Source organism: Schizosaccharomyces osmophilus, chromosome 3 (genome assembly GCF_027921745.1).
Source record: "Schizosaccharomyces osmophilus chromosome 3, complete sequence".
Classification (NCBI taxonomy): Eukaryota; Fungi; Ascomycota; class Schizosaccharomycetes; order Schizosaccharomycetales; family Schizosaccharomycetaceae; genus Schizosaccharomyces; species Schizosaccharomyces osmophilus.
The window spans coordinates 120,820-146,706 of record NC_079240.1 but is presented as its reverse complement, the minus strand read 5'-3'; the positions used below and the strand labels follow the sequence as shown (position 1 = coordinate 146,706).

Below are 25,887 nucleotides of genomic sequence, written 5' to 3'. Positions count from 1 at the left end.
GATAGCTTTGATGGATCCTTCTTTTACAAATGCCATACTGAAATGAGCGCTGTCTCTATGACACTTCGTTGAAAATGTCATACCGATGTTCATGGGTACTACGTACAGAGCGAGCGTCGGCAACGCATCTCTCACACTTTCCCTCTAACTATCATCCTTAACTTGGTTTTTTTTTTTTCCTTTATTCTATGCTAAAGGGTACTTTAAAGTGGCTTTTTTTGTGATCTATTCCTTTCTATTTTCGTTTGAAGATTCAAAAGTACTTCGCCCGGTAGTGGTCTTATTCCTCAATTTTCTGTGGAAAACTCGTTTCCTTCAAACGAAGCTCACAAAAAAAGAAAAAAAAAATTTGAAGAAAGTTCAAACATCTTCAATTGTCCAGGCGTTTCTTCGGATCGAGAAGTTTCGGGATCCTTCTTGCCTTTTAAGAATAACGTCAGCACTATACTATTCTCATTGATCTTACGACTTTGAAAATCCATTTCACAAACAACGTCCATTTCCAAGTGTAAAGCATTTCCTTCTTCTGTTTTAAACTTATCCTTTCTGACTATTTCGCGGATTCCTTCTAATGATTTCTGCAACACCAGCAAGAAGCGAGTCTTCCTCGAGTCACCTCGAGAAGGACTTTGGGATGTCTGAAACTCCAAAAGTCGACTACAAACACCCAAAAAGGATGTATCGCCCTCTAGAATACACTTCTACTCCTTCCATTTTTACTCGCACTCATCAACGAAACAATATAGACTTCACGGGATTCTTTGTTCTCTTCTGGGTATCTGTTGGCGCAATGATTCTAATTAATTCTTTGGACAATTTAGAAAAAACTGGAGAATTATTTGGAAACAATATCTTTCAATTTTTTAAGACGAATTTGTTGGATCTCGCAAGGGCAGACTTATTTACGTCTTCTCTGTTTTTTCTTTCTTTTCCATTTCAAAAACTGTTTGCTTCAGGCACTCTCCGCTGGTATGGCTCAGGTATTTATCTATACAGTGCTTCCATTTTGGCTTTTCTTGTGCACAGTATATTGCGATGCTGCTTAAGTGACTGGTCCTGGACTCATCGTTCTTTTTTTATCCTTCATTCTCTCCTCATTTTAATGAAAATCCATTCTTATAACGCAGTGAACGGTTGGTTTTCGTACTGCTACCATGAAGCACGCAGGCTTCATGCAAAGTCCATGTCTCTCTCTGAGCCCGAAAAGAGAAATTTCAAGATTTTTGAAGAATCAATATATGAACACGGTAAACGATACCCTGCGAATTTGACGTTTGTCAATGCTCTAACATTTTTGTTTATGCCAACCGTATGTTATCAGCTCTATTTTCCCAGGACGTCTCACATTCGCTTTATGTACTTACTTGAGTGTGCTCTTGGGACATTTGGCTGTATATTCTTGCTAGTGATTATATCGGAAAACTACATGATTCCCATTTTACTTCGTGCTATTAGATGGGTTTTGGAAGCTCCAGAAGACGCATCTACCTATTACTTTGTACTTCAATTAGGTAAGACTGTCACCTATCTTATGTTTCCTTTCATGTTGAGTTTCCTACTAGTATTTTGGGTCATTTTTGAAGGCATCTGTAATTTCAGCGCTGAAATCACTCGCTTCGCTGACAGGAATTTTTACGATGATTGGTGGAACTGTTGGACTTGGGACCAATTTGCTAGAACCTGGAACAAGCCAGTTCACTACTTTTTGTTTCGACATGTTTATTGCCCTTTTAACATCATCTTTTCCAAATTGACGTCTACTACACTAACATTTTTTGTTTCTTCTGTATTGCATGAACTAGTAATGGCATGCATTACAAAGAAAATTCGAGGTTACGGCTTATTTTTTCAAATGACTCAAATACCATCCATATTGATTCAACGCCAGAAATTCATTCGTAAGCATCGATTGCTTGGAAACGTTTCCTTCTGGGTTTCTATCCTCATTGGGATTGCGTTGATCGGTGTACTCTACATTTTGTACTAAAGAGACGTAATTTGAGTGACGGGTTTTATAAGGATGGAAATCAGATTGAGGTGTGCATCAACCACCTTGTCTTGTATGCTCTTTTACGTGGATCACGATGCTCCATAAAACTTGCTTTTTAGTTTATTTATTTGAAAGAAAATGTTAATAATTATTTAAATAGACGACTATACTGATATTATTGTTCCTGTTCCTTCGCACTGCTTTCATTGCTCTACGATGCTTTAGTAGTAAAATGCCATGCTTCTCCAAAAAACCCTGCTAAAATTATTCTGATTGTAGTAAAACGTACGAACAATCATTTTATTCACAGGTTAAACATCAAAATCTTTTTTCATCTATGGATTGTTTACTAACGATACCGAAGTAATGATTCTACGAAGACCAACCCTCGTAATGTACAGGGTTGGTTAGTGACATCCTTACAGATTGGTATGATAATTAACACGAATTAACGATAATTCTTGAGCAGACTCTCACTACCACGTATGGTGAATTTGACAAGAACATATATCCTAGAATCGGGAGAATTTTCAATAACAGCATAAGTCGTACGCTCATTTTGTCGTCAATCTTTTAATTATACTTTTCTATTTTTCCTGGGAGGAGAGTACGGGATGATGGCGACTGAGAATCCGTTCTTAAGGAATGCAAATGTGGGACAATCGTCCGCTGAAGAGGTGCCTGCTGGTTCATCAAACATGGATACTTACAACAGCAAGAATCCTTTCTTGTCGCCAAACTTGGTTAGAACGAATGATCCTTATATGGAGTCTTTGGCAGATGATTTGGTAAGTCTTTGTTTAGGCGACGAATTGTAGACTAGAATAATTCTGCGGTAAAATTTGTGGAGTGAGATAGACAAGGAAGAGTACTATGGCCGAATGTGATTGCTAGAATAAGCAAGAGAAGAAGAAGAAAACAGACATTTTGTTAAACTCAATGAATCCGAAAGCATATTGTGTTAATTTATCAGAATTAACTAGCTACTATTAAACTCGGCCTTCTCTCGTTCCGTGTTACATTATGTATACTAACTATTTATTAGTTCAGTAGTTTGCAAAAAAATTCGGTGCGTTCACCGGTATCTACCGAATCCTCTAGCCCCGTTAAAACAAGCCATGATCTTTTAGAATTTCGTCCTAATTCATCTCTGAGCACAGCTCGACCTCTATCTTCTATGAGTACTGACCGACCTCCGTCATACCGATTATCACGTGCTCGTAGCACTCATGTAGGATCCTCCAGTGGCCGCTACCGGTCTCCTTCCAAAACTGACTCCTCTCCATCTAATCAATCCGGTTACTCCCCTGTCAAGGGTAAAATTCGTCGACACAAGACGGTTCGTGAAGGTCAGCGAAATAAGAATATCACGAAGGAACCGTTAGATCAAATTGATCGTTTAGATGTAACAGGAATATACGGTTCAGGAAGTTTCCATCATGACGGTCCTTTTGATGCTTGCCGACCTCACCGCAATCGTAACGTGAAAAAAGCTCCAGTGGCTGCTTTTCCAAAAGACAGTATTGCTAACTCTATTCCAAAAGTGGGTAATAACTTTCATGACCCCTCTGCTCCAAAGGATTTCAGTAGAAAGGCTATCCACGATAACCTTCGTACGAAAGCCATTCTTCAATCTCCGTTTAGTACTATGACTTATGACGAAGAAAATCCGGTTCCTGCCGGTAGCACTGATGCTCCCGGTTTAACAGATTCAACTCGAATTGAAGGTGCCCTTGCTTCTAAACGCGCAATAGCTCGCAATGAAGAATTGCAGGCCATGGAAAGAGCTGGTCTCCACAGAAAGAATTCTTTAATGCGACGACTCAATCTCGGGCGTACCGGCAACCTCTCTCGTTCCTCTACTTTACCCAGTAATTACCGTTCAAGGTCTGCTCTGGATGTCCGTAAATCCCCGCTAGCGTCGCCTCAAGCTTTGAAACCTATATCCAATGTTGACGAGTATGGAAGTGATGATAGTATTTCCCAATCACGAGACTCTCAGATAACACCCTCATCGAAGAAGGCACCTCCCCCACCAAAGAGAAGAAATGGTGGCTTAAACACACGCCCTTACCCAGTTCATACCCAGTCACAAACATCTCTTCCCTTGACTGCCAAAGAACAATCGAAACCCAAAAAAATGAACTTGTTCCGAAGACTATTCAGCAGACGAAAGTCTTAAAGACCTAATACATCTGTTCCTCAGGGCATTTTTTAAGTTATTATCTATTTTATTATCCTTGATTTATCTTATTTTAAACACGTGTTGTTTTCGTTTATTTTTTGTGGTTGCATTTTTATTCTTATTTCCTGCAAGTATCTTTTTTTCGTTCTATAATCTATTCGTGATGCTTTTATTTTCTATTATATTTGGTTTTCCGTATGAAGTTCTTATATTATGGTTTTGAACCTAAAGTACTTGATGCATTTAGGAAACGATTTCAGTAGAGTCCCCTGTAATCACTTTCTGATTTGATTTCCTCTGGTTTCCAGTCTAATTAAGCCAAATAGGTTCAGTTATTTCATAAAAGTGATTCCATGAAGTAAAATATGCTTTAATCTCCAAATCATGTTTACGCATGCAAGATTGTTATAGGAAGATAGGCTTCTGTCAGTCTAAACGTTTGTTAGTTTGCCAATATCACGGAATAGTTTTGATACTCACTTCGAATGTAAGACTGTTTTTAAAGAGACCTTTATTGTGTAGGATATGCGAATCTGGGCGTTTGTTTCTATGGATCTACAGGATTCTGGTAACCTCAAGGAGATGTATAATTGCCCTGGTTGAGGAGAAATATTGTAATGACTAGCATCTTGAGATGTTACTTTTCGTTTCAAAATGACCTTTCCTGTCTTTTTTGGTGGTGCTTTCAAAGCTTGATTTAGGCGTGAGTCGATTTTCAACAACTGAATATACTCTAACAAGTAGACGTTAATAGAACGGACCTGGAGGTTCGTTAGCAAAGGAAGAGTGAAGTTTAAGAGAGACATACTACGGATTGAGATTTGCTGTTATAACTAATACTTAGCCCAACGTCTTCACCACTTAAAAACAATGATCGGGATATGGATATTCTGAGTGAAAGTTTTGGGGTTTCAAGCCTTTTTGAGTCGATCCTATTTTCACAATCGATTTTGTTTGTGATCGAAGCGATATTCTCGTTCATAGATGGAAGTATTGTTTTCTCAATGGATGTTCTGGTAAACCGAGCTTCGCCTGAAAGGGAAGAGAAAAATATAGTTCTATTTTTAAGTTAGTATATAATTAGGCAGAGAGCTTTCATACGCAGAGAAGGAATATGAAAGTTGCAATTTTTGCGTTTTCAGCGTTCCCGGTCCGAGATCTAAAGGAACAACAAACGCAAATGGAAAGCTAAATTTGCAAGGCTCTTTAAGTAGGAAACCAAATTCGTTGGAAGAAAATGCTCCTGGCTTTGTTTGGTTTGCAGGCAAAGCATGCTGGAGGGAATACTTTTCTGACACCGAAAAGAAGGGCTCTGTTGCGGTTTTCAAGTTCAAGGCGCCAAAGAAATCAATATAGAGTTGTGTCATACAGATGGAATCATCTTGATCGAGAAGAGGATCATAGGACAACCAAATGTGTCCTTTGATAAGTGTGCCGGCATACAGTGGTCCTTCTGGTAGAGTGATTGCAAGCTTTAAGTTCTTTGTGTCTATGAATTTGTTCTTTGATAAGTCTAGAAGTTGAAGTTTTGACTTCCTGATCGGACTCTTAGTTACTGGAAACAGTGTTTTTTCTCTTTGACCGGAGTAAAGAGGATCTCTCCATTCTAATGCTGGTGAGAGATGCTTCGTTTTTCCGAAATCCCCATTCAATTCACAATCATAAAGCCCGTCTGTGAGCGTTTCTGCTTCAGATAGTCCCCAGTGAGATTTCGAACTTTGCAACGAACAAGTTTCACTGTTGCTTTCCTTCTCGTATAACAATGGCGGGCTTTTATTTGTAAAACATGAAGGCAATCTCTTTAAAATCTTCATTTTATTAACGTGGTATCAGGCTAATTACAGGTCCTTTTTGTGTACTTGAGAAACATAAACAGGCAAAACAGAAGTAAATAAACAATGATGAGCACTATAATAAATTCCGCGCCAACATATAAATACAAACCATTTTATTCATAAAGCAATGATAATATATCTACTTTTTTCTTTCCTTTCTAATAAAAAATCATGACAAAATTCATTATTTAGTAATTGTATTGCGATCCGTATATTTTCCATATCCTTCGACTGATGCCTTTTGATACTCCTTTCCTGATAACAATTGATTCATTCTTTCTGTGATACTTACGAATGGTGGATCACCTTCTTTAACATTTCCTATAGAATCAACCTTTTCATCCGACTCAATTGGTGGGATTGAATGAGCATCTATTTTTCGCTTTTCCGGACACGATTCAAAAGATGGTTTGTTTGGTTTCTTGGGTTCAGGAAGGTGGTTTACTGATATAGAGGCTTGAGGAAACGGCGAGCTCATTGAAGATTGACTATTTCCAGATAAATAACCGGGTTTACGAGGAATCTGTGGTACAGATCGACGATTCTCTAAATTTGGTAATGATTGTGGGCGTGCAACATTATTCCATTTACTGATAAGTGAATTCACCTTGGGCGGAGACTCGGATCTAGGCGCTGTTAAGACCGGTAACGAAGACGCCGACTCAGAAGACTTTTGAGTCATTACCGCGTTCGCAAATGTCGATTTGTCTGAGTCCCTTTCTTCCTTTCCTGGAGGGTTACGGTAGGTGGAAGAAAAAACGTTATCTGCTATATCCAAAGTCGCTTTAGGAGGATTGGCTGCTTTTATACTAGTGAGTTCCGGTGTTTTGGCCTTTGCAGGTGATGGCTGTGCATTTTTATCAAAAGGAGATGATGAAACATTTCTACCAAGAGCGGATGGAAATGGTTTAGGTGGAACCTTTGCAGCCAATGAGCCATGCTGTTTCGGCTTTGTCAAAGGAAAAGGCGGCTTCCCCGGATTAAGTCCCGAGTTAGAAGACATTGGGATAGCTGCGGCAGCGGGGACACCTTGACGAGACATACGCGGTAAGTTTGTGTGTATTGCTCCGATTGACTGACTAGGATGCAGCCTACTATTTTCCACATTTGAGGCTATTTGTAAATACTCAGAACCAGAAGGATTACAACTTGACGAATTTCTGCCGTCGTATATATCCTTTATCGGTACAGGTACATTTTGCATATGACAAATTTCTGTCAAGGTTTGATAAATGTTTGGCCGCTGCCATGGATTAGGCTGCAGTAAAGCAGATATTAAGCGTTTTAGGCGACTAGAGTAGGAAGGCAACGGGGGAAACACGTAGTTCACGTTCAAAATAGCAAGAGGACCTTGCTGTTCAAAAGGAGTAGTATAATAGCATAATTTGTAAAACAAAATACCCAAAGCCCATATATCTAAAATAAGCATTAGAAATTTAGCGGGATGATTCTAAGCTTTGTGTTACTTACCACTTTTCTCATCAATTCCATAACCCCGACGCAACTCAAGCATTTCAGGACATCTGTATTGCCAAGTTGTAAATTTCTCAACATTATATTCAACTTGTTGAATTTCAACCGGTGTTTTCGGACTCGGAATTGGATGGCAAGCACTGCCAAAATCACAAAGTTTATAAAAGTTAGGAGCTGCCAGCAAAACATTTTCTATTTTCAGATCTCTGTGAATAAGTGGAGGACGGAGATAATGCATTGAAGCCACAGCTTCTGTAACATGAGAAGCAATTTTTAGTATTTCTGACTCGGTTAATCGAATTTGCAATCTGCTGTTCATAAAGTCAATTAAACCACCCCCAGAGCAGTATTCTAATAATACGAGGGATTCAAATCGACTCTTTCCGGCGGAAAAGAATTCAGATCCGTAGTAAGAAACACATCGTTTGTGATTTGAAACCAGTTTCTACATAAGGAAGGGTAAGCTACTATTGATTGTTTCAAAAAACGTACCATAGTATTCACTTCTTCATAGACAGCCTTAAGAGCAAGAGCATCCGTAGCAAATATGCGTTTCAGCACAGCTTCTCGAGTAGCCTCACCGGGCGCGCGCACCTTTACGAGATAAACATGGGAGAAACCACCTGGTAATTATGGTTAGAAGGAACAAATCTGGGTTTAAGGTCAATTATTACCTTCAGCGATGTATCGTACTATAGTAACATCGAACTTCTCAACTTGAAAGTTATAGCCAGAAGGCAATAAGCCTGCAGGAAGAGGCGTCTTAGGGAGAAAAGAAGGATCCCATGATGCATCCATCGTAAAATTTAACAGAAATCGGCCTTTTGTGTACACCAGCCGATTCGTGGTTCGCGGAAGGTGGAATCCATCGCTATGATAGCAAGCATTAGACGGGAAGTATCAATCCTTGTTTATACCTATTAAACTATTTTTTAGAAACTATTTAATGAAAAGGATGATTTCGTAAAGTTCCATGATATCACAAACATTCGCATCAACTTTGAATTGCTTCTGAGGTTTCTCTTGTATAACTACCGAGCTATTGTCATAAGGATTAATTTTAGAAGACGAATTATACTGGCCTCTTCCTTGAGTTTTGCTAGATGCGAGTACTCTATGCATCAAATGGTTGTCTCGTTGAAACACATTCATTACATGAACAACATCTTGCATGATTATAAGATTACAATTCAACAGGGAAGAATGCTTTTTTCGTCAAGTTTAAGTGAAGGCAACAATAGGACTTTTGAAGGTCGAGCTTTGATGATATTGTAGGCATAGCATAGCGTTCATATCATCAATCAGGTAAGCATACAACTATAGCGTTTTAGAATCAAGCTACTCTTTCTTTGAAGAGTTCACCTTCTTTCCATGTTCCAATTCTCGGGACAGCAAAGATGACCTCGGAAGAGTTTCCATTCTATCAAAAGGATATACAAAGAAACGTGAAAAATATTTTACAAACCATTATTTTCTTCTTCTTTTCCTCTAGTTTCTTCTAAACGCCTAGCATTTAAGTTCGTGAGTATGTTCATCTGGTAAGAATACACATAATTAATGTTTTTTGGCAATATTAAATAAGAATTTATCTACCTTAATCAATTGCTTTTATATTCTTCTACCTGCAAAATATAGAATAATATGTTTTTTAGAATTTACCCTTTCATGGTCTGCGCTTGACTACTCCAAGACTGTGTAGAAAACTTAGTATTCCCAAATTCAGGTTCCAAGCTTTATTTGTTTTTTGCATCCAAACGTTTATGCAATTGCTAAGAACCATCTGCTATCGTCGAAACGTTCATTCTGACCAAGTCAAGGACTAGTCTCTTCCCTGTTTTACTCATTTGCCTAATGTCGTCGAAGCCTTAGCAGAATGAAATTTGGAAAGTAAATAAATTGAAAGTATTAGTACGGAACCATTATTAACGACAACAGGGTTATTGAAGGAGAATTAGTAGAAGGTAATTGCTTTATAATGGAAATCCAACTGAAATCTAACCAATATTTGAGAATGGGCGTCTACTTACTTTGATTACAAGAAAGCAAAAAAAATTATAGGGGCAATTCAAAAGAACCCTGGTGAAGGATTGCCCAAACAATTGAGTGAAGCATCTTTCCTTTCCTCAGCAGACAGCACCAACTATTACGGAAAGACGATTCAAAGGTATCCAAAGCAATTCCGCTTTATTATTTACTAACTAATTGTGCAGACTTGGTATGCACATAGTGCTTTGCCTATATGAATATTCATTCTAACCAGCCTTAGCGGTTAATTTTCGATTTCATCCCATTTTTCAAGAATTTCTTGATCAACAGTTAGCGAAAATTCAAAGCTTCTTTGAAAAGTTGACTAATGAGGCCGGGGAACGCCTAGATATGATTTACGATCAAATACATATCTACGAAAAGCTAAAAGACAAGAAGAAAGAGAAAGAAGATGTGACACATACAATAAAGCAAAAGTACCCCTCGAGGGTCCGACAATATTTTAAGTCTCTTACGACTAATTTTCAACCAGTCTTTCGTATTCCTGCCCGAAAGGGTGTACCGACAGATGCATACACTCCTGACGTTAGTTACCGTAAATTAAAGTCGAAACTGAAAGTGGTAAGATAACTGAGTTAAACAGTTTACTACTTCTGCTAACTGTGTAGGTGATGATGGAATTCTATGATTACTTAAAACTTATTCTACAGTACCAAAGCTTGAATGAACAGGCATTCCGGAAGATTATTAAAAAATATGATAAGATTTTTCACACACAGTTGCAAACAAGATGGATGAATTACCTATCTAATTTTTCTTTTACAAATACTGCTATAACCGGCCAATGGCAAACAAGGATTGAAGATGCGTTTGCCAACGTTTTTACAAAAGGAGACAGAAAGCTTGCTCTTGAACAGTTACGTTCTTTACGTCACAAGCAGGTACAAAGGATTTTCATAATACTATTGTATACTAACGGTTTTCAGGATTATTCGTTTAATACAATGCGATTTGGCCTTCTTTATGGGGCAGGAATCCCTCTTGCTATAGAAGGTATTTGTTATTATAATGGTGATGAGCAACATCGGTATCTTCTTCAAGTTTGGGGTGGCTTTTTGTTACTTATTTTGGTATTTGTTTTGTTTTCATTAGATTGTTATTACTGGGAAAAAACTAGAGTGAACTATATCCTAATTTTTGAATTCAACCAAAGAGAAACCTTGAATTGGAGACAGCATATGGAGATTTATTCACTCATGTTTTTTATCTTTTCACTCTTCTTTTGGCTTTGTATGCGAGATTTTTTCCCTGGATTTACAAATTATTTTCCAGCCCTTTTTTTAGGAGTGGCAGGCGTAATTTGCATCTTTCCTCGATTTCTTCCGTATTGGCGGTCAAGAAAATATTTTCTTCTTCAACTTATCCGGGTCTTTCTTTCTGGATTTTCTTCAGTTCATTTTCAAGATTTCTTTTTCGCTGACCAGATGGTAAGCTTAATTTATGTCGCGGGTAATGTTTCTCTTTTTTTCTGCTTGTATAGTAGACACTGGAACGAACCTCATCTTTGCAACTCGTCAAATTCTCCTCTTCTTGGGTTTTTTACAACGTTACCAGCAATTTTACGTATTTTTCAGTGCTTTCGAAGATATGCCGACTCCCTGCAGATGTTTCCGCATTTAGTCAATGCTTTAAAGTATATGTTTACAGTCTGTACACAAATGCTACTAAGTTTATATAGACGAAAAGTTGGTTTAAAATATCGTATTTGCTATACAATATTTGCTGGAATTAATGCTATGTTTTCATACACATGGGATATAACCATGGATTGGTCTTTATTTATACGCAAAGACGACCGCTGGGAGTTTCGTAAACATCGTTTACTAAAGAGGATATGGCCTTACGCATTGGCAATGATATTCAACTTCGTGATTCGAATAGCATTTATCTTCTACACTATCTTTCCTAACCACATTCAGCATTCCTCTGGTATTAGTTTCTTCATTACACTTTCCGAACTTTTTCGCCGGTGCCTATGGAATGTTTTGCGAGTCGAGAACGAAGAAATATACAATAGGGTAGGTGTTATCGAGCGCATTGTTTTGTGACTAACAGCTTTTCTGTAGGAGAATCTGCGTGCAGCTCGAGAATTGAAGATAGATTTTATTCGGTCACCTGCGGACAGGTTTCCACAGCCCGTATCTGGAAGGGAAACCCAGGCTAGTGATGATGACGATTCCGGAGATGAACCAATAGATGCTCATACTAACATGGATATGTCTTATGATCCACGCTCAGAAATGGGACTTGAAGAATAAATACATCCTTCTTTCCCTTTATATATCCGTTTACTGTATATCGAACGGAATGTTCATCAGTTATTCTATTTATGTACCAAGGAATTATTTAATACGATGGTATCTTAAAGCTCCCATCCTTGATCGGAGAGCGGGAATTACTTGAAAAAGTCCTGTTAAAGTGGTAGTTGGAAGGAAACCTATTTACAGTTTCTTCATTGAAAGGACCGTATAGATTACCCTAATCACAGAAAAGCGATTTATTCTCCTTCCTTCAAAAACCATCCTTACGATTACCAATTAGAATACCCCTTAATCCTTTTTTTTTGTTGTTGATGATTATGATAGACTGACTATGATAATTTCGTTTCATTGTTTACCTTGATGTATTCTTGCTAAAAATGTTGATATTTACTAATGAGATTTTCTTTCATATCGTTAAATGCTCCTTACCACAAATTAACGATCGTTAATTGATCTCTATTTCCATCTTAATATTCATAGAATTTCACAGGTCATGGCAATCTTACTCAGAACATATATTCCATTAGACGTTCACGGAAAAAATGGTTGTTAAGAAAGTAGGTATTCTTGGTGCTACCGGTAAGTACAATTGGTCATTTTGAAGAAAGCTGGGTGCTTTATGGTTGAAAGTGATTCTTAACCCGCGTTAAGAATAAAGAATTGAACAAATACGTACTATGGCAAGAAAGCAAGTCTATTGAATAAGAATAATAGTTCCCGTTCAATCTGTACATATCCAAAAAAGGCCACTTAAAGTTTCTTCACTGTTAGGAAGATCCAATAGCTAACTGTTATAGGTACTGTTGGTCAAAGATTTTTAACTCTTCTTTCTGATCATCCCAACTTTGAGGTTGCCGTCCTTGGTGCTTCTGCCCGCTCTGCCGGCAAGTCTTACAAGGAGGCAACCAAATGGAAGCAATCCGTCCCCATGTCCAAGAAGGTTACCGACATGATTGTCAAGTCCTGCGATGCTAAAGAATTCGCTCAATGTGACATTGTCTTTAGCGGTTTGGATTCTGATTTCGCTGGTGAAATTGAAAAGAACCTTCGTGATGCAAACATTCCTGTTCTTTCCAATGCCAAGAACTATCGTAGAACTCCAAATGTTCCTTTAGTCGTTCCCACTGTCAACACTGAGCATCTGGATGTCCTCAAATCTCAACGCAAAGAGAACAACCTAGATCGTGGTTGCATTATTACCAACTCCAATTGCTCTACTGCAGCCGTTGTCGTACCCCTTAAAGCCCTTCAAGATGCCTTTGGTCCTATTGACAAGGTATCGGTTGTTAGTATGCAAGCTATTTCTGGTGCTGGCTACCCTGGTGTTCCTTGTCTCGATATGTTGGACAACGTTGTCCCTTATATCAGTGGCGAGGAAGACAAGATTGAATGGGAAACCCGTAAGATTTTGGGTGGTGTGAATGAAAGCCAATCTGCTTTTGAATTAAACGACACCGTTGTTTCTGCTCAATGTAACCGGGTGCCTGTTATTGACGGTCACTTAATGTGCATCTCTGTCAAATTTGCAAAGGCGAATCCTTCTGTTTCCGATGTTCATAAGGCTCTTAATGATTATGTATGTGAAGCTCAAAAGCTTGACTGCCACAGCGCTCCCAAGCAAGCTATTGTTGTCTTTGATGAATCTTGTCCCGACCGTCCTCAACCCCGTTTAGACCGTGAAAACCAAAATGGATACGCTGTTTCTGTTGGTCGTATCCGACCTGATTCTATTTTTGACGTTAAATTTGTCTCTCTTGTTCACAACACTGTTTTGGGTGCCGCCGGTGCTGGTATTTTGAATGCTGAAGTTGCTGTCAAAAAGGGTCTTTTGTAATCTGCTTTACTTCCCTTTCCGTTATATTTTTAAAAGTATTCATTCTCTTTTTTTATTGTTTTTGCTTTTTTGCTTCCTTTTTAAATAGAAAAAAGGTTGGGTTTTTTTATTACTGCTAAATCTTTGATTCCCGTCTTGTCCTTTTGGTTATAAAAAAATTTTAGCGTTGAATGAACATGTAGATAAATATCGGTTAACAATGATAAATTACTTTCAATGTATTTTTATAAGAACCCACTAGACGAGGAACCCGGTTTTTGAGGAAATCGAGAAAAAGGCATTCTTTCAATGCTTTCCACGTTGAGAATGTCATTGAGTAAGGGTGTGGTGTAGTGCATTGGAGTGCATCGGAACCGAGTTTTAGTGATACGTAGTGTAGTGTTGCGCATTTTTATGAGTTATTTTATTTGAAAGAGAGTATATTCTTGCTGAAAAATTCAGTTTACAACCAACACCATTAGAAGAAGAAATGTCGAAAACAAAGCAGCCTACAAGGGCTACGAAGAGTAAGTAAAAGGACGTTTGTGGACGTTTAACGATATTAATGCAATTGATGAAATAGAGCAACAGAAAGAGCCAAAAGCAACGCTTCGCGACAAGAAAGTGAATGATGTTGAGAAGACCGAGCCCACTGCTCCTCAAGAAAATGCTGGACAGGAACCCATAAACAATGGAAACGAAAATGAAGAAGCCTTAAAGGGCTTTGAATCTTCTGGTGATGAAGACGAGGAGAACGGCGTGGAATTAGATAGTTCAAAAGGCGCTTCCAAGCCAATTATGGCGTTAGAAGACGACAAGGAGAAGAAAATAAAAAAGAAGGTTTCAGAGAAGAAGGTTTTGAACAACCAACCAGGTGTCTTGTATGTCGGTCGCCTTCCTCACGGATTCCACGAAAAACAATTGCAAGGTTACTTCTCTCAATTTGGTACCGTTCTCCGTCTCCGGTTATCTCGTAGTAAAAAGGTAAGTTTGGCGTTTACGCACGGTGATAAAATGTTGAATAATTGCTAACCATAATAGACCGGCAATAGCAAACATTATGCTTTCATAGAGTTTGAATCCGTTGATGTTGCTAACGTTGTCGCTGAGACTATGCACAATTATCTTTTATATGGCCGGTTATTGCAATGTAAGGTGATTCCAAAGGATCAAATTCATGATGAATTGTTCAAAGGTGCTTCCCAACCATTTAAACGTATTCCCCGTGCTACCATCGCTCGTTTAGAACATCAGAAGCCTTTGAGTGGTGAGAAGGTTAAGAAGCTGGTTTCTCGCCATAACCGCAAGTTACAATTGAAGAAGCGAAAGCTTGAGCAACTTGGCATAACTCTCGATTCGGATGTAACACAAGCTAATGCCGAGGCTGTTAAAAAGGCTGCTCCTTCCAAGAAGTCTAACAAGAAAAAGAAACAAAATAAACAGGTTTAGGTAAAATAATGTATTTGGGTTTTTTGAGGTTTATAATTTTTGTGCTTTCTCTCTCCCTATAATAGAAATTTAAATTTTTATTTTTTCAATTACTTTCTATATATCTATTTATAGCATAAAACAGTATGTTTTTCATAAACTCGTCATTCATTCAGATACTTTTATCTTGCTTTTATTGCTTTTGCAAACGCTTCATAGCTGCCGTTGCACGTTTTTCACGTTCAATTCTTTGTCTCATTTCTGGACTTAAAGACTTTAGATCATCTTGTTTGCGCAATGGATTAATACCCAAGGAATAACCTTTACCATTATTGGCATCATAATCTTTCTTCTCTTGTTCCTTAATCTTCTTTATGGCTTCTTGACGTCGTTGTGCCTCTTGTTGTTCACGCTCTTCTTTTTGACTTTCCGAGCGAGCCTTTGCTTTTTGTTTCAGTTTTTCAATTTGATCTCGTGACTTTGCTGAACCAACTTTGGCCATTTCCCAGTCATAAGTCTCTTCACCTAGCTCATATCGAGCAATCGAAAATTCGTCTCGCACTTCTCGATTGCTCGAGCTGATTTCGTAAGGAGTTTTACTGTTTCCATTTTGTACAGTAGGGTCTGCTCCTTCACGAAGCAGCCTTGCTACTAATTTTGTGTTTCCTTGAGCAACAGCATAATGTAAAGGCGAAGAAGTGTGAGTATGAACATTTAATGGGTGAAATCGGAAATTGATAGATAGAGCATTTGTTTGTAGATACTTTAGAGCTTCCTCTAATTTATTTGCTTTTAAACTAGCAAGTAATGCATCAGTATGCTTTGTCAATAGCTTTCTCTCGTTTTCCTGCTTTTCCCTAAGTTCTCGTTCAGCACCTTTTTTTGCTTCATTCTCTTTTCTAAGTTCCTGTTGTTGGGTATCCAAACTTTGAGTATCGATATTACTGACTTTGGGTGTAACTAACTCTTTATAGCATCGAAGTAACTCAGAATGTGTAGCACGCTTTGTAGTAAAAGGAAATGTTCTTAACCTTGTGTCTTTAGGATCAACTAAAGGATCTGTTTGTGAAAAGAAAATTGATCGATTTGATGCACCGATTGCCCGGATAAATATCAAATCACATTTGTCCAGTAGATATTTCCAGTCATTGAACAGTTGTTGTATGTCCCGAATCAATGCCAATTCGTTGTATCGACGAAGGCTACTACCAGCTGAATGGATTCCCCCTTTTGAATTATCGGCGGCACCTTGAGAACCACCTTGTTTCCTTCTCGTCGTATATCGGTGGATAGTTTTTTGAGCCACAACTTTAGGAGTAGCAGAAGACTGAGGTGGCTTTCCAGAAACCTCATTGGTAGCTACCATTGCTGCGAAATGACCACCTCCGAGCATAAACATGGCTATTTGAAGTGGTTTCTTTTGGTTTCCAGTTTGATACTCTAAAAGTTGATCCTTTGTTATAACGGAATCCAATGGGAATAGGTGTCGGTATATACCCAGAAATAACGGACTTAATAGGTCTTGATGTTTTATTTTAAACCAAACAATCGGCGACTTTTTGTGATTTGTCGACTCTTCGTTTTCTTGCTGAGGGTTCTCACTAATTCGAAGCGAGTTTTGAAAAGCCTTTTCCAACTGCCCTTTGCTAGCTTCTTCCTTGTCTGAGCCATCATCGCTTTCTGAACCTGATATGGATTCTGTTAAATTGTCTAAGATTTGCTCAAATTCATCCAGCGATACGGAAGGAAGAACTGCTCCTGTGCGTTTCGCATTAAACCGGTGCCAATCCGATTTTACATGTTGCTTCCGATTCTCTAAATCACTTAGATCATTAATTCCGCATACGGTACATGATAAAATATTTTTTTGGGTAGGATCTGTTATTCGAGACTCTCTTGCGTTTTCTGTAACTTCACTTGCTTCGGGGGTTGAAATATGACTTGAAAGATCCGGTTTTAATTCGATAGACTCCAGTAAATCGTCCGGAAGGGTGAAAACGGTAGACTTTTGGATGTCTTGCATTTCTTAACCGATAGTTTTTATTTACAGTAAAAGACCGAACAAAAAGAAACACTTATGTGTTAAATTCCAATAAGATTTCAATAATCAGCAATACTTGTTAATTTCGTTGAATTTGACTTATTTTTTGACTGTTTGCCTCAAGAAAGTGTTATGTAAACGTTTGACACTGCCAGGTCGTCGTCATATGCGAATAGAAAAATTTCGTGAATAGACAAAAGCGTAATTTCGTAGTTGAAGGAACCCGACCTTCTGCTTGAAGTTTTTTGAATTCGTGAATTTGATCATAAAGTTTCAAATTGTAGAATGAGTAGCTAAAAAACCGACTTTAAGTGAGGGTAGGCCATGCAAAGCCTTGCAAAGCTCCTCATTTCATTTTTTTATGTTTTTATTGAAAAAGAAAATTTAAGAATTCAAAGGCACATATGTAAATTGGTTTTTGTAAAAGATCGCTCTATTCTCATAAGCCAGTAAGTGAGTGATGAAAAGAAGCAAAACAATTTCCATCCAAAGAATGCGTGAGATAGATATAAAACAAAAATTCATAGTCATTCACTCTAATGTAATTATAAATAAGGCGTTGGAAGTCTTTACTCAACAAAGGACTTCCATTCAACAAATTGACCAGTAATCTTTTCGTTTGGGTTTAAAGCCAAGTAAGTAAGAGCTTTGGCAACGTCGTGAGGGGATACCAGCTTACCAGAAGACTTGAGTTCTTTAAAGTAATTATGCATATCTCCCATGGCTGGCTTGTTTTGCTCGTCGCGAATAAGATCTTGCATGGGAGTGTCAACGACGCCTGGTCGTACTGCAACGCTCATAATGTCTGGTTCCTCACTGCCAAGGCTCGTAACAAGCATATTGACAGCGGCTTTTGAGGTGCTGTAGGCAGTCCAAGCAGGGTAAGCACGAACAGCGGCCCCAGAGGATACGACAACTATTGAGCCTTTTGTTTTGCGTAAATGGGGGATTGCTTGCTTGATAGTCTCGACTACGCTAAAGAAATTAACATCAAACAACCTGCGCCATTGATTCACATCTGCCTCTTCAATTTTCGAAATTGGTTCAACAAGACCGGCGTTTAGAACAATGGCATCAAGACGCCCAAACTTTGTAATAGCCGTTTCTACACTAGACTTGGCTGTCTTTGAAACATCACCCTGCACATGCACGAAGGAACCTGGATGTTGTACAAGTAAAGTCTCTAATTCCTTCGTCAAGCTTCTGCTAACGGCAACCACTTTAGACTTGGTACGAAGTGCCTGAGCAGTCGCGAGGCCTATACCTTTAGAAGCGCCTGTCAATAATACAACCTTTTCTGCAATTTGACTCATAATGAAGTTTCCGAGAGCTATTGTTTTCTATAGTTTAGGTATAATCTGTATTCTCTTAGTCCAATTCGATTGCTAACCGATCAACGCAAGGAATAAAGTATGCTCGTGGAAGGATGAGATGGTACGGAACATGTACGTATGGTTTAGACAAACATAAAAAATAGTGTATACCTTTAATATCTTTTATTTCTTCAAAATAAAACAAGAACAAGTAAACAAATAAAAAAGAAAAGCAAAGCGGAGAGTGAGAATTGGAGGAATACCTTAAACTGACATGGACAATTAAATACTATCCACTAGAAATGATAAATGGTAGAATTTTTTAATAAAGAGACAAACGTCCACAGGCTTTGAAATTCATGTGCATAAATGAATTAGGGATAAGTAGACTTGTATGATTTGATGCTCTTGTGAAATGTTCTTCTCCATGATACTCCAGTTCTAGGAGTAGCTCTTGTCTTTCGATGATTTCTTGAATTCCTGTCTTATTAATTCATCACTAAATACCGCCCATGACTTGGATGATTAAGGAGCAGGAAACGAGCACTCTAGTTACGAAAACTGACCATGAAGGAAAATTTTGGGTCATAATAGACACACAAGAGAGTGTACTCGTTCTTTTTAGCCGATTAGGTTGATTTTCTTATCCCAATATTTTTCTTTGGTTACCATCATTATACGGAATTGAGGTATGCATCTACATTGAAATTTTTTAAAGCTCTTGTCTTTCCTTTTATTCAATTGGAAGAAATGAAGGATTTCTTTCAGCTCAAAGGTACTTCTCCTAATTAAGAAACAGTTTGGTCACATTCTTACCTTTTACCTTTTATAAAAAGTGAATATTCGAGCTCTCTTCCCCTCCAACTCGATCATTTCATTTTAAAATTATATTTCTCTTTTATATACCCTGTGGCCGTTGTGCAGATATGAATGAACACCTATTGACTTTTCTCCTTGGATGAGCGAGTGAAGCAAAAATCAAACAGTGAGTATCATTCATAATCCCTTTTTTTACGTTCTTATAGCAGCCTTTTTAAAAGCACATTAAGGCCTATATCGCCCTCCATGGCTAACTGCTTTTCCAGTTGAAAATGGTTGTTGCTCACAACTGTTGATTCATCAAAGGCTGGACTTGCCCACATTTAGATGTGTGCTGAGAACGAGGAAAATACTTTATGTTTCCTTTCTTGTTTTCTCGCTCGAGTTATTGCAAAGTAATTGCTTTTAAAAGTTGTTTTTAAAAAACAATTATAATTTAACTATAAATAGTAACAACAAGTCCCGGGTAGCTCAATCGGTTAGAGCGTCTGACTCTTACGAAGGTTATCAGAAGGTTGCGAGTTCGATTCTCGCCTTGGGAGTTACTTTTTGTTTTTCAAAAAATTATTTCTATACATGTTTGGAATTTATTTACTACGACTACGACCTTCTTTTACGTTGTGAGCGTGTTTTATAGGATTTACCTTGGGTTGAATTTTCCTTTCTCAATTTTTTGTCACTAGTTATCCTAGTCCATATGTTCTGATGACGCATCTCAAGCAAGAGATGATAATCCATTTCTTTCCAGTTGCTACTAAAGAAAAATTTTCATCGCATAGTAATCAATGAGTCTTTGCTGGGTTTATGAATAGCTGATTTTCTTTTCTTTATCATCTTGTGGATCCTTGTTTGGATCTACATTCAATGTCGATATATGTCATGAATGAGGAAGGGTAGTGCAGTTATCTGTTTGTTTACATTTGAAATTTCCAGAGCATAAACAAAAAAAAAGCAAAATAAATAAATGCCACTTGAGAAGTACATATATAAATACAAAAAGTCCTTCATTGCTGTTCTCTTAGGATGGTTTTCATAAGTTTGTTACAATTCTTTGATTTGTAAGTTCGTAGCTTCGCTTGAAATAAACCATCGATTGAGTCAGTTCTCTTTTTCGAGACTTATCAACTGTAACTAAGAATTGTAATAAAGGAGACAAAAGATGAATAATCACAGCTGAAATTTTACGCTGTATATTTATAATGCTGAGTGCATGGTTTAAGGGTTGTAGAAAGTTGTATTTGGATATATTGGGCTCTACTTAGTTTATACTTCAGGATTTTCAAAGCCCACGGACTAGCTAAATAAACGACACTAATTTTATTAGGCCAGATCCGTCGAATCCTCCTATATGAAGATTCGTACTTTTCAAGTTTGGTATATTTATTTCCTCTACAAGGTAACATTGTTTCTTTTCTAATAAGATTATACAAACTCTCTTGTATTATTATTAAACAATATCTCGGCCTTGACACCTCCCGGCCTAAGATTCTGTCATTTCTTGAATTGAAGAATCTTAAAATCGTGCGGTTCTATCATGTAGAAGCGCGTAGGTGAAAATTACGAACTAATGAAAAATTTCGTTTTCTTACCATCTGTTGAGGTAACCATGTCGCTGAGAGGAAGTCGTGATCCGGGAGAGTTGACTGGTATAGACAATAGTAGAGAGATGGAGTGATAATAAATGTTTCGTAAAGCTTTTGATTGCCAACCTTCACTGGTAATGTTAGATTTCCAGTAACTTTAACAAGGTCTTTTGTTATGCCCGCAAATTTGCGATATTCTGGATTGAATCTAGGCGTAATTTGTTTTGCTAAATCCTCTCTGATGAGGGATACGGCTGCGCCGGTATCTATAAAAGTTGTAATTGGCAGATCTGCTATTTCAAGTTCTTGAAGAGGCATTCTTTCCTTCTGAGAGAATTCTGATGAATTTCCCCTTTGAACTTTGCGTATAGAGGTATGTTCGTCCCTATCGCTCTCTTTTCTTTCGGTGACTAGTCATCATGAGAATTATTTTTAGGTTTCGACTTTTGATAACTCTTAGTACGTTCATTTCCTTTAGGAAATTTTCTCGACCTAGATTGATACTGATTGTTGGGAGAGTATCCTTTAAATGGTTTTCTCGTTGTTCTATATTGGACCTGATTATTTACTGTATTGACGATTGCTTCAAGGTTTCCACGTTCATAATTATGATTTAGAAGCTCATTTCTATAATAATCAGAGTGTAAAGCAAATATCATTGCCTTTCTAGTCGCTTCTTTATCGAGTGTATCCATCCATTTATGTATTTGATCAACATCAAGTTCGCCGCGAGCTCCTTTGTTTAAAAATTTGGGGACCGGACTAAACCATGATTTTTCTCTTTCATTTAGGAAAACTTGATTAAACACATTCGTAAAGGTCTCTTGAGATCCTGGAGTTTTTAAAATTTCCTTGATCTGTCTTTGATAGCTCCCTGGAGAATTGGAATTAAGAAAGGCAATTTTTGTTCTTTCATCGTTGAAAACTTTTGGTAAATATTTGAATATGCTTTCAAGTTTCCTTCTGAAAGACTTCGCCGAAATTTCTGATGGGTCAAATTCCCCTGGATGAATGTTCGAAATCATATTTAAATATGCGACGCTTCTTGAACCGTAGGCTGCGCACACAAGCTCTATTAAATCGAAGGGTTCATCTAGCTTAAGTCCTTCGTCGACTTCCATATGATCGTTCTGTTCCATCTTGGAATTTAAGGCGTCTAGTTGTGCTTGCATCTCATAAATGACATTCTTAAATGAATTCATAATCAAGAAAGCTTCCTTGAATCTTGATTCAACACCACTCAGGCGAGATAGGAAGATTTTGTCACAGCTGAAATTTTACGCTGTATATTTATAATACTGAGTGTATGGTTTAAGGGTTGCAAAAAGTTGAATGTGTATATATTGGGCTCTACTTAGTTTATAATTCAGGATTTTCAAAGCCCACGGACTAGCTAAATAAACGACACTAATTTTATTAGGCTAGATCCGTCGAATCCTCCTATCTGAAGATTCGTACTTTTCAAGTTTGGTATATTTGTATCCTCTACGAGGTAACATTGTTTCTTTTCTAATAAGATTATACAAACTCTCTTGTATTATTATTATACAATATCTCGGCCTTGACAGAATAGATTAGTCTTAATAATACATGATACAAGTTACCTTCACTCAGCGGATTAGTTGTAGCCAATATTTACAGGATCCTCTTTGTAAAAAAATAAAAAAAAGAACTACAATTAAATTAAATTATATATTTGAATAATATCCTAGTTTAGTGAAATGAACGGTTTACCGTATGGGCATGATTTAACCTCATCCGTTCATATTCGTCTTCCCAACCACCTTATATCTTAAACGGCGAGGAAGTATTTCAACAACAACTCAGTTTAGTTAAATTTTCGGACGAAAAACCCCTGCCATCTATTATACTTTTTACGGTACATTTGCATACATAGTGCTTTTAACGGTTACGGATTTTCATAGTTCAACGCTTATTATAGCCTTTGATATCTGAATAATCCTTCTACTTTCTTTTCTTTTTTGCTTTCTAAAACTTTTTTGTTAGTCGCTATTGCACTGACGTGTTTTTGTTGTTTTTTATAATTTTTGATTGATTTTTGATGTCCATTGCTACCCTGTACACTGCTTTACAAGGAGATGCTCATGCTAGAGCATTGGCTGCTCCTTCAAGTTCGGCAGCGTTGTCTTATAGTGAGCTCCGAATTGCTATTATGGATCTCCAAAGACAAACTGCCGGTTTAGGCATCAAGACAAACGATCCTGTAAACATTGCAGTCCCTAATGGCTTGGAATTTGTTGTGAGCTTCTATGCCGTCTCCTGGCAAAGAGCTGTATGTGGGCCGCTAAACTCAAACTACAAGCAATCTGAGTTTGAGTTTTACGTCGATGACCTAAAGAGCAAGCTCGTTTTCGTCAGCAAGGGCTCTATCGAAGCCAATACTCCTGCTGTTCGGGCCGCTAAAAAGCTTTCGGTTGCTGTCGCAGAACTTGCCTGGTGTCCTGAATCTCGTTTGGTGAAGATTGTTCGTGTTGAAGGATCTAACCCTTCTTCACCTCAACCTCTTGGTCTTCCTCATCCTGACGATACCACACTTGTTTTGCACACTAGCGGTACCACTGGACGCCCCAAAGTCGTTCCTTTAACCCATCGAAACCTCTGCCGAAGCATTCAAAACATCAGTGCTTCTTATCGCCTCTCTTCACGTGATACTTCTTATGTGGTGATGCCTCTTTTTCACGTCCATGGCCTCCTCTGTGGCCTTCTTGCCACACTTGCATCCGGTGGTGCTGCCGTAGTTCCTCCTCGCTTTTCTCCTAAAACATTCTGGAAAGAATTTGTTTATTATGGGGCAACCTGGTACACTGCCGTACCAACGATTCACCAGATTTTGTTGCGCAGTCCTGTTCCCAACCCACTTCCTATTATTCGCTTTATCCGTTCATGCTCCTCTCCTTTGGCCCCTCCTGTTTTGCGTAAGCTTGAAAAGACTTTCAAAGCACCCGTTCTTGAGGCATACGCCATGACTGAAGCTTCACATCAAATGACTACCAATCCACTTCCTCCCCTTAACCATAAACCCAAGTCTGTTGGTGTACCATTCGGGGTTGACTTAAAGATCCTTGATACCAAAGGTAACGAAGTTCCCCAGGGATCTGAAGGTGAAATCTGTGTTCGTGGTGCCAATGTAACCAAGGGTTACCTTAACAATGCAGAAGCGAACAAATCTTCTTTCACCGAGGAACGCTTTTTCCGTACTGGTGATCAAGGTAAGGTCGATGCCGAAGGATTTGTTTTCATTACAGGACGCATTAAAGAACTCGTGAACCGTGGTGGTGAAAAAATTTCTCCAGCTGAGGTTGATGCTGTCTTAATGCAGCATCCTAATGTCGCAGAAGCCGTGTGCTTTGCTGTTCCTGATGAGAAATACGGACAAGATATTCAAAGCGCAATCCACACTGCATCTGGAAAGTCCGTGAGTGTTAAGGAATTGCAAAGCTTCTTGGCACAAAGAGTGGCTGAATTCAAAATTCCGAAAAAGTTTTATTTTACTGACCAGATCCCCAAGACTGCTACAGGAAAAGTGCAAAGACGCCTTGTTGCTGATGCCTTCTTTCACCCCAAGGCAAGGATGTAATTGCTTATATTTTCAGTTGTGTGATTTTCGTGTGCATTAGCTAGATCAAATTACCTTATTTTGTATCTCTAATTTTTCTTAAGAATATTCTCTTACTATATTTCATTCAATTAGTAATAAACTGTACAATTTATTTCCTTTGTATTTAAGACTATATGTAGAGACTCTTTCGGCCATTTAATGGCTGAAGATAACATCCTAACCACAGTCACCACTGCTAAGGTGGAATTGAAACGAAAAAGCCGTCTTCAGTAAAATCGTACATTTTAGAGGTTCATTTATTGATATTATGGGAGAAATAGAATCGAGAAAGGATCAGAATGCGAAGCGACCTATCGAGAATGTAAATTTTTCAGAGGATGAAGACTCGGTGAAGCAACAAGCTAAAAAGGTCACGATAGACACCTCGGAAGAAGAAGAAAAGTCGGAAAGTAATAATGAAGATCAAAATTTAACTGACGAATCCAACGAGGACCAAACGACTCCTTCCTATCCAACCTCTGATACGGATGAAGATGAAGCTCATACTGAAGTAAAATTTAAAGAGCAATATTCTGAATTTAACTATCCTATTAATGAACCTCCGAGTGATCGAGCCGTACGTGTTTATGCAGACGGTGTTTTTGATTTATTTCACATTGGTCATATGAGACAATTGGAGCAAGCAAAAAAAGTGTTTTCCAACGTCCATCTAATTGTTGGCCTTCCCAACGATAAGCTGACTCATCGTTTAAAGGGGTTGACTGTTATGAATGACAAAGAACGAGCTGAGGCACTTCGCCATTGCAAATGGGTAGACGAAGTCGTAGAAAGCGCACCTTGGGTCATTACTCCGGACTTTTTGGAAGAGCACAAAATTGATTTTGTCGCTCATGATGATATTCCTTATGCTTCAGATGATAGTGGTGACATTTATCTTCCCGTTAAAAAGGTGGGCAAATTTATACCTACAAAACGAACGGAAGGTGTATCCACCTCTGACTTATTAACGCGAATCATTCGTGATTACGATCAATATGTCATGCGTAATCTAGCCAGAGGGGTTGACAGAAAGGTTTTGAATGTGTCTTTGTTCAAAAAGAATGAACTGGATTTTCGCCATCATATTAAAATGCTACGCGACACGATTCGTAACCACTGGGTATCTACTAGCCGTGATCTGAAGGCGGACATAAAATCTTTCCTATCGATGGCTACAACGGACTACCAACTACAATACACTCCTTTGCATGGTTCAAGCGCACCTCCTAGCCCTGGCCCTGGAAACCACCAAAATAGCTTTTTAGGCGGCTTAAATCGTTGGATGCAACGTCGCTCAAGCAGCCAATATGACCTACTTGGGATGAAAGCCAATTTGTCCAACCAGCCTAGTGAAAATGATGATGCAGTAACTCTTAAGCATCACCAATAAAACTTGGATTGCTTTAGTGATTGATGGCTCGACAATTCCTTGATATATCCGAAAAATTTAATAAGACGATAAAACTTACCCTCACCTTTTT

General features: G+C 38.2%; 12 protein-coding genes and 1 non-coding gene across 13 annotated transcripts; 8 read left to right on the top strand and 5 right to left on the bottom strand.

The window, feature by feature from the left end:
* Positions 1–571: 571 nt before the first annotated feature.
* On the top strand, positions 572–1,987 carry are2 (acyl-coA-sterol acyltransferase Are2; the record flags this gene model as incomplete). The annotated part of the gene is made up of 1 exon (XM_056182908.1): positions 572–1,987. The coding sequence occupies one exon, from the start codon at positions 572–574 to the stop codon at positions 1,985–1,987; it is 1,416 nt and encodes a 471-aa protein (XP_056039392.1).
* Positions 1,988–2,604: 617 nt separating this feature from the next.
* pal1 (membrane associated protein Pal1) lies at positions 2,605–4,172 on the top strand (the record flags this gene model as incomplete). The annotated part of the gene is made up of 2 exons (XM_056182907.1): positions 2,605–2,778; positions 3,036–4,172. The coding sequence occupies 2 exons, from the start codon at positions 2,605–2,607 to the stop codon at positions 4,170–4,172; spliced, it is 1,311 nt and encodes a 436-aa protein (XP_056039009.1).
* A 391-nt stretch (positions 4,173–4,563) lies between these two features.
* Positions 4,564–5,989, bottom strand: mug170 (arrestin family membrane adaptor Mug170; the record flags this gene model as incomplete). The annotated part of the gene is made up of 4 exons (XM_056182906.1): positions 4,564–4,606; positions 4,656–4,936; positions 4,984–5,233; positions 5,277–5,989. 4 exons carry the CDS (start codon positions 5,987–5,989, stop codon positions 4,564–4,566), a joined length of 1,287 nt encoding a protein of 428 aa, XP_056038920.1.
* A 205-nt stretch (positions 5,990–6,194) lies between these two features.
* ppk38 (Ark1/Prk1 family protein kinase Ppk38) lies at positions 6,195–8,281 on the bottom strand (the record flags this gene model as incomplete). The annotated part of the gene is made up of 4 exons (XM_056182905.1): positions 6,195–7,426; positions 7,481–7,928; positions 7,976–8,106; positions 8,158–8,281. 4 exons carry the CDS (start codon positions 8,279–8,281, stop codon positions 6,195–6,197), a joined length of 1,935 nt encoding a protein of 644 aa, XP_056038921.1.
* Positions 8,282–8,394: 113 nt separating this feature from the next.
* Positions 8,395–8,656, bottom strand: SOMG_04117 (uncharacterized protein; the record flags this gene model as incomplete). The annotated part of the gene is made up of 2 exons (XM_056182904.1): positions 8,395–8,400; positions 8,471–8,656. The coding sequence occupies 2 exons, from the start codon at positions 8,654–8,656 to the stop codon at positions 8,395–8,397; spliced, it is 192 nt and encodes a 63-aa protein (XP_056039154.1).
* Positions 8,657–9,356: 700 nt separating this feature from the next.
* SOMG_04116 (SPX/EXS domain protein) lies at positions 9,357–11,787 on the top strand (the record flags this gene model as incomplete). The annotated part of the gene is made up of 8 exons (XM_056182903.1): positions 9,357–9,370; positions 9,419–9,444; positions 9,494–9,647; positions 9,744–9,751; positions 9,783–10,090; positions 10,138–10,410; positions 10,456–11,547; positions 11,596–11,787. 8 exons carry the CDS (start codon positions 9,357–9,359, stop codon positions 11,785–11,787), a joined length of 2,067 nt encoding a protein of 688 aa, XP_056039156.1.
* Positions 11,788–12,332: 545 nt separating this feature from the next.
* hom2 (aspartate semialdehyde dehydrogenase Hom2) lies at positions 12,333–13,624 on the top strand (the record flags this gene model as incomplete). Its single annotated transcript, XM_056182902.1, has 2 exons — positions 12,333–12,369; positions 12,588–13,624. 2 exons carry the CDS (start codon positions 12,333–12,335, stop codon positions 13,622–13,624), a joined length of 1,074 nt encoding a protein of 357 aa, XP_056039119.1.
* Positions 13,625–14,093: 469 nt separating this feature from the next.
* Positions 14,094–15,052, top strand: SOMG_04114 (nucleolar RNA-binding protein NIFK; the record flags this gene model as incomplete). The annotated part of the gene is made up of 3 exons (XM_056182901.1): positions 14,094–14,130; positions 14,187–14,587; positions 14,645–15,052. The coding sequence occupies 3 exons, from the start codon at positions 14,094–14,096 to the stop codon at positions 15,050–15,052; spliced, it is 846 nt and encodes a 281-aa protein (XP_056039163.1).
* Positions 15,053–15,224: 172 nt separating this feature from the next.
* vms1 (Cdc48p-Npl4p-Vms1p AAA ATPase complex subunit) lies at positions 15,225–17,054 on the bottom strand (the record flags this gene model as incomplete). The annotated part of the gene is made up of 1 exon (XM_056182900.1): positions 15,225–17,054. The coding sequence occupies one exon, from the start codon at positions 17,052–17,054 to the stop codon at positions 15,225–15,227; it is 1,830 nt and encodes a 609-aa protein (XP_056039145.1).
* A 587-nt stretch (positions 17,055–17,641) lies between these two features.
* SOMG_04112 (sepiapterin reductase) lies at positions 17,642–18,385 on the bottom strand (the record flags this gene model as incomplete). Its single annotated transcript, XM_056182899.1, has 1 exon — positions 17,642–18,385. The coding sequence occupies one exon, from the start codon at positions 18,383–18,385 to the stop codon at positions 17,642–17,644; it is 744 nt and encodes a 247-aa protein (XP_056039147.1).
* A 1,279-nt stretch (positions 18,386–19,664) lies between these two features.
* SOMG_20202 lies at positions 19,665–19,746 on the top strand. The gene is given in 2 exon segments: positions 19,665–19,702; positions 19,711–19,746. It is a non-coding gene; the product is annotated as a tRNA-Lys (tRNA).
* Positions 19,747–22,849: 3,103 nt separating this feature from the next.
* pcs60 (acetyl-CoA ligase Pcs60) lies at positions 22,850–24,385 on the top strand (the record flags this gene model as incomplete). The annotated part of the gene is made up of 1 exon (XM_056182898.1): positions 22,850–24,385. One exon carries the CDS (start codon positions 22,850–22,852, stop codon positions 24,383–24,385), a length of 1,536 nt encoding a protein of 511 aa, XP_056039844.1.
* Positions 24,386–24,674: 289 nt separating this feature from the next.
* On the top strand, positions 24,675–25,796 carry pcy1 (choline-phosphate cytidylyltransferase Pcy1; the record flags this gene model as incomplete). Its single annotated transcript, XM_056182897.1, has 1 exon — positions 24,675–25,796. One exon carries the CDS (start codon positions 24,675–24,677, stop codon positions 25,794–25,796), a length of 1,122 nt encoding a protein of 373 aa, XP_056039860.1.
* Positions 25,797–25,887: the final 91 nt, after the last annotated feature.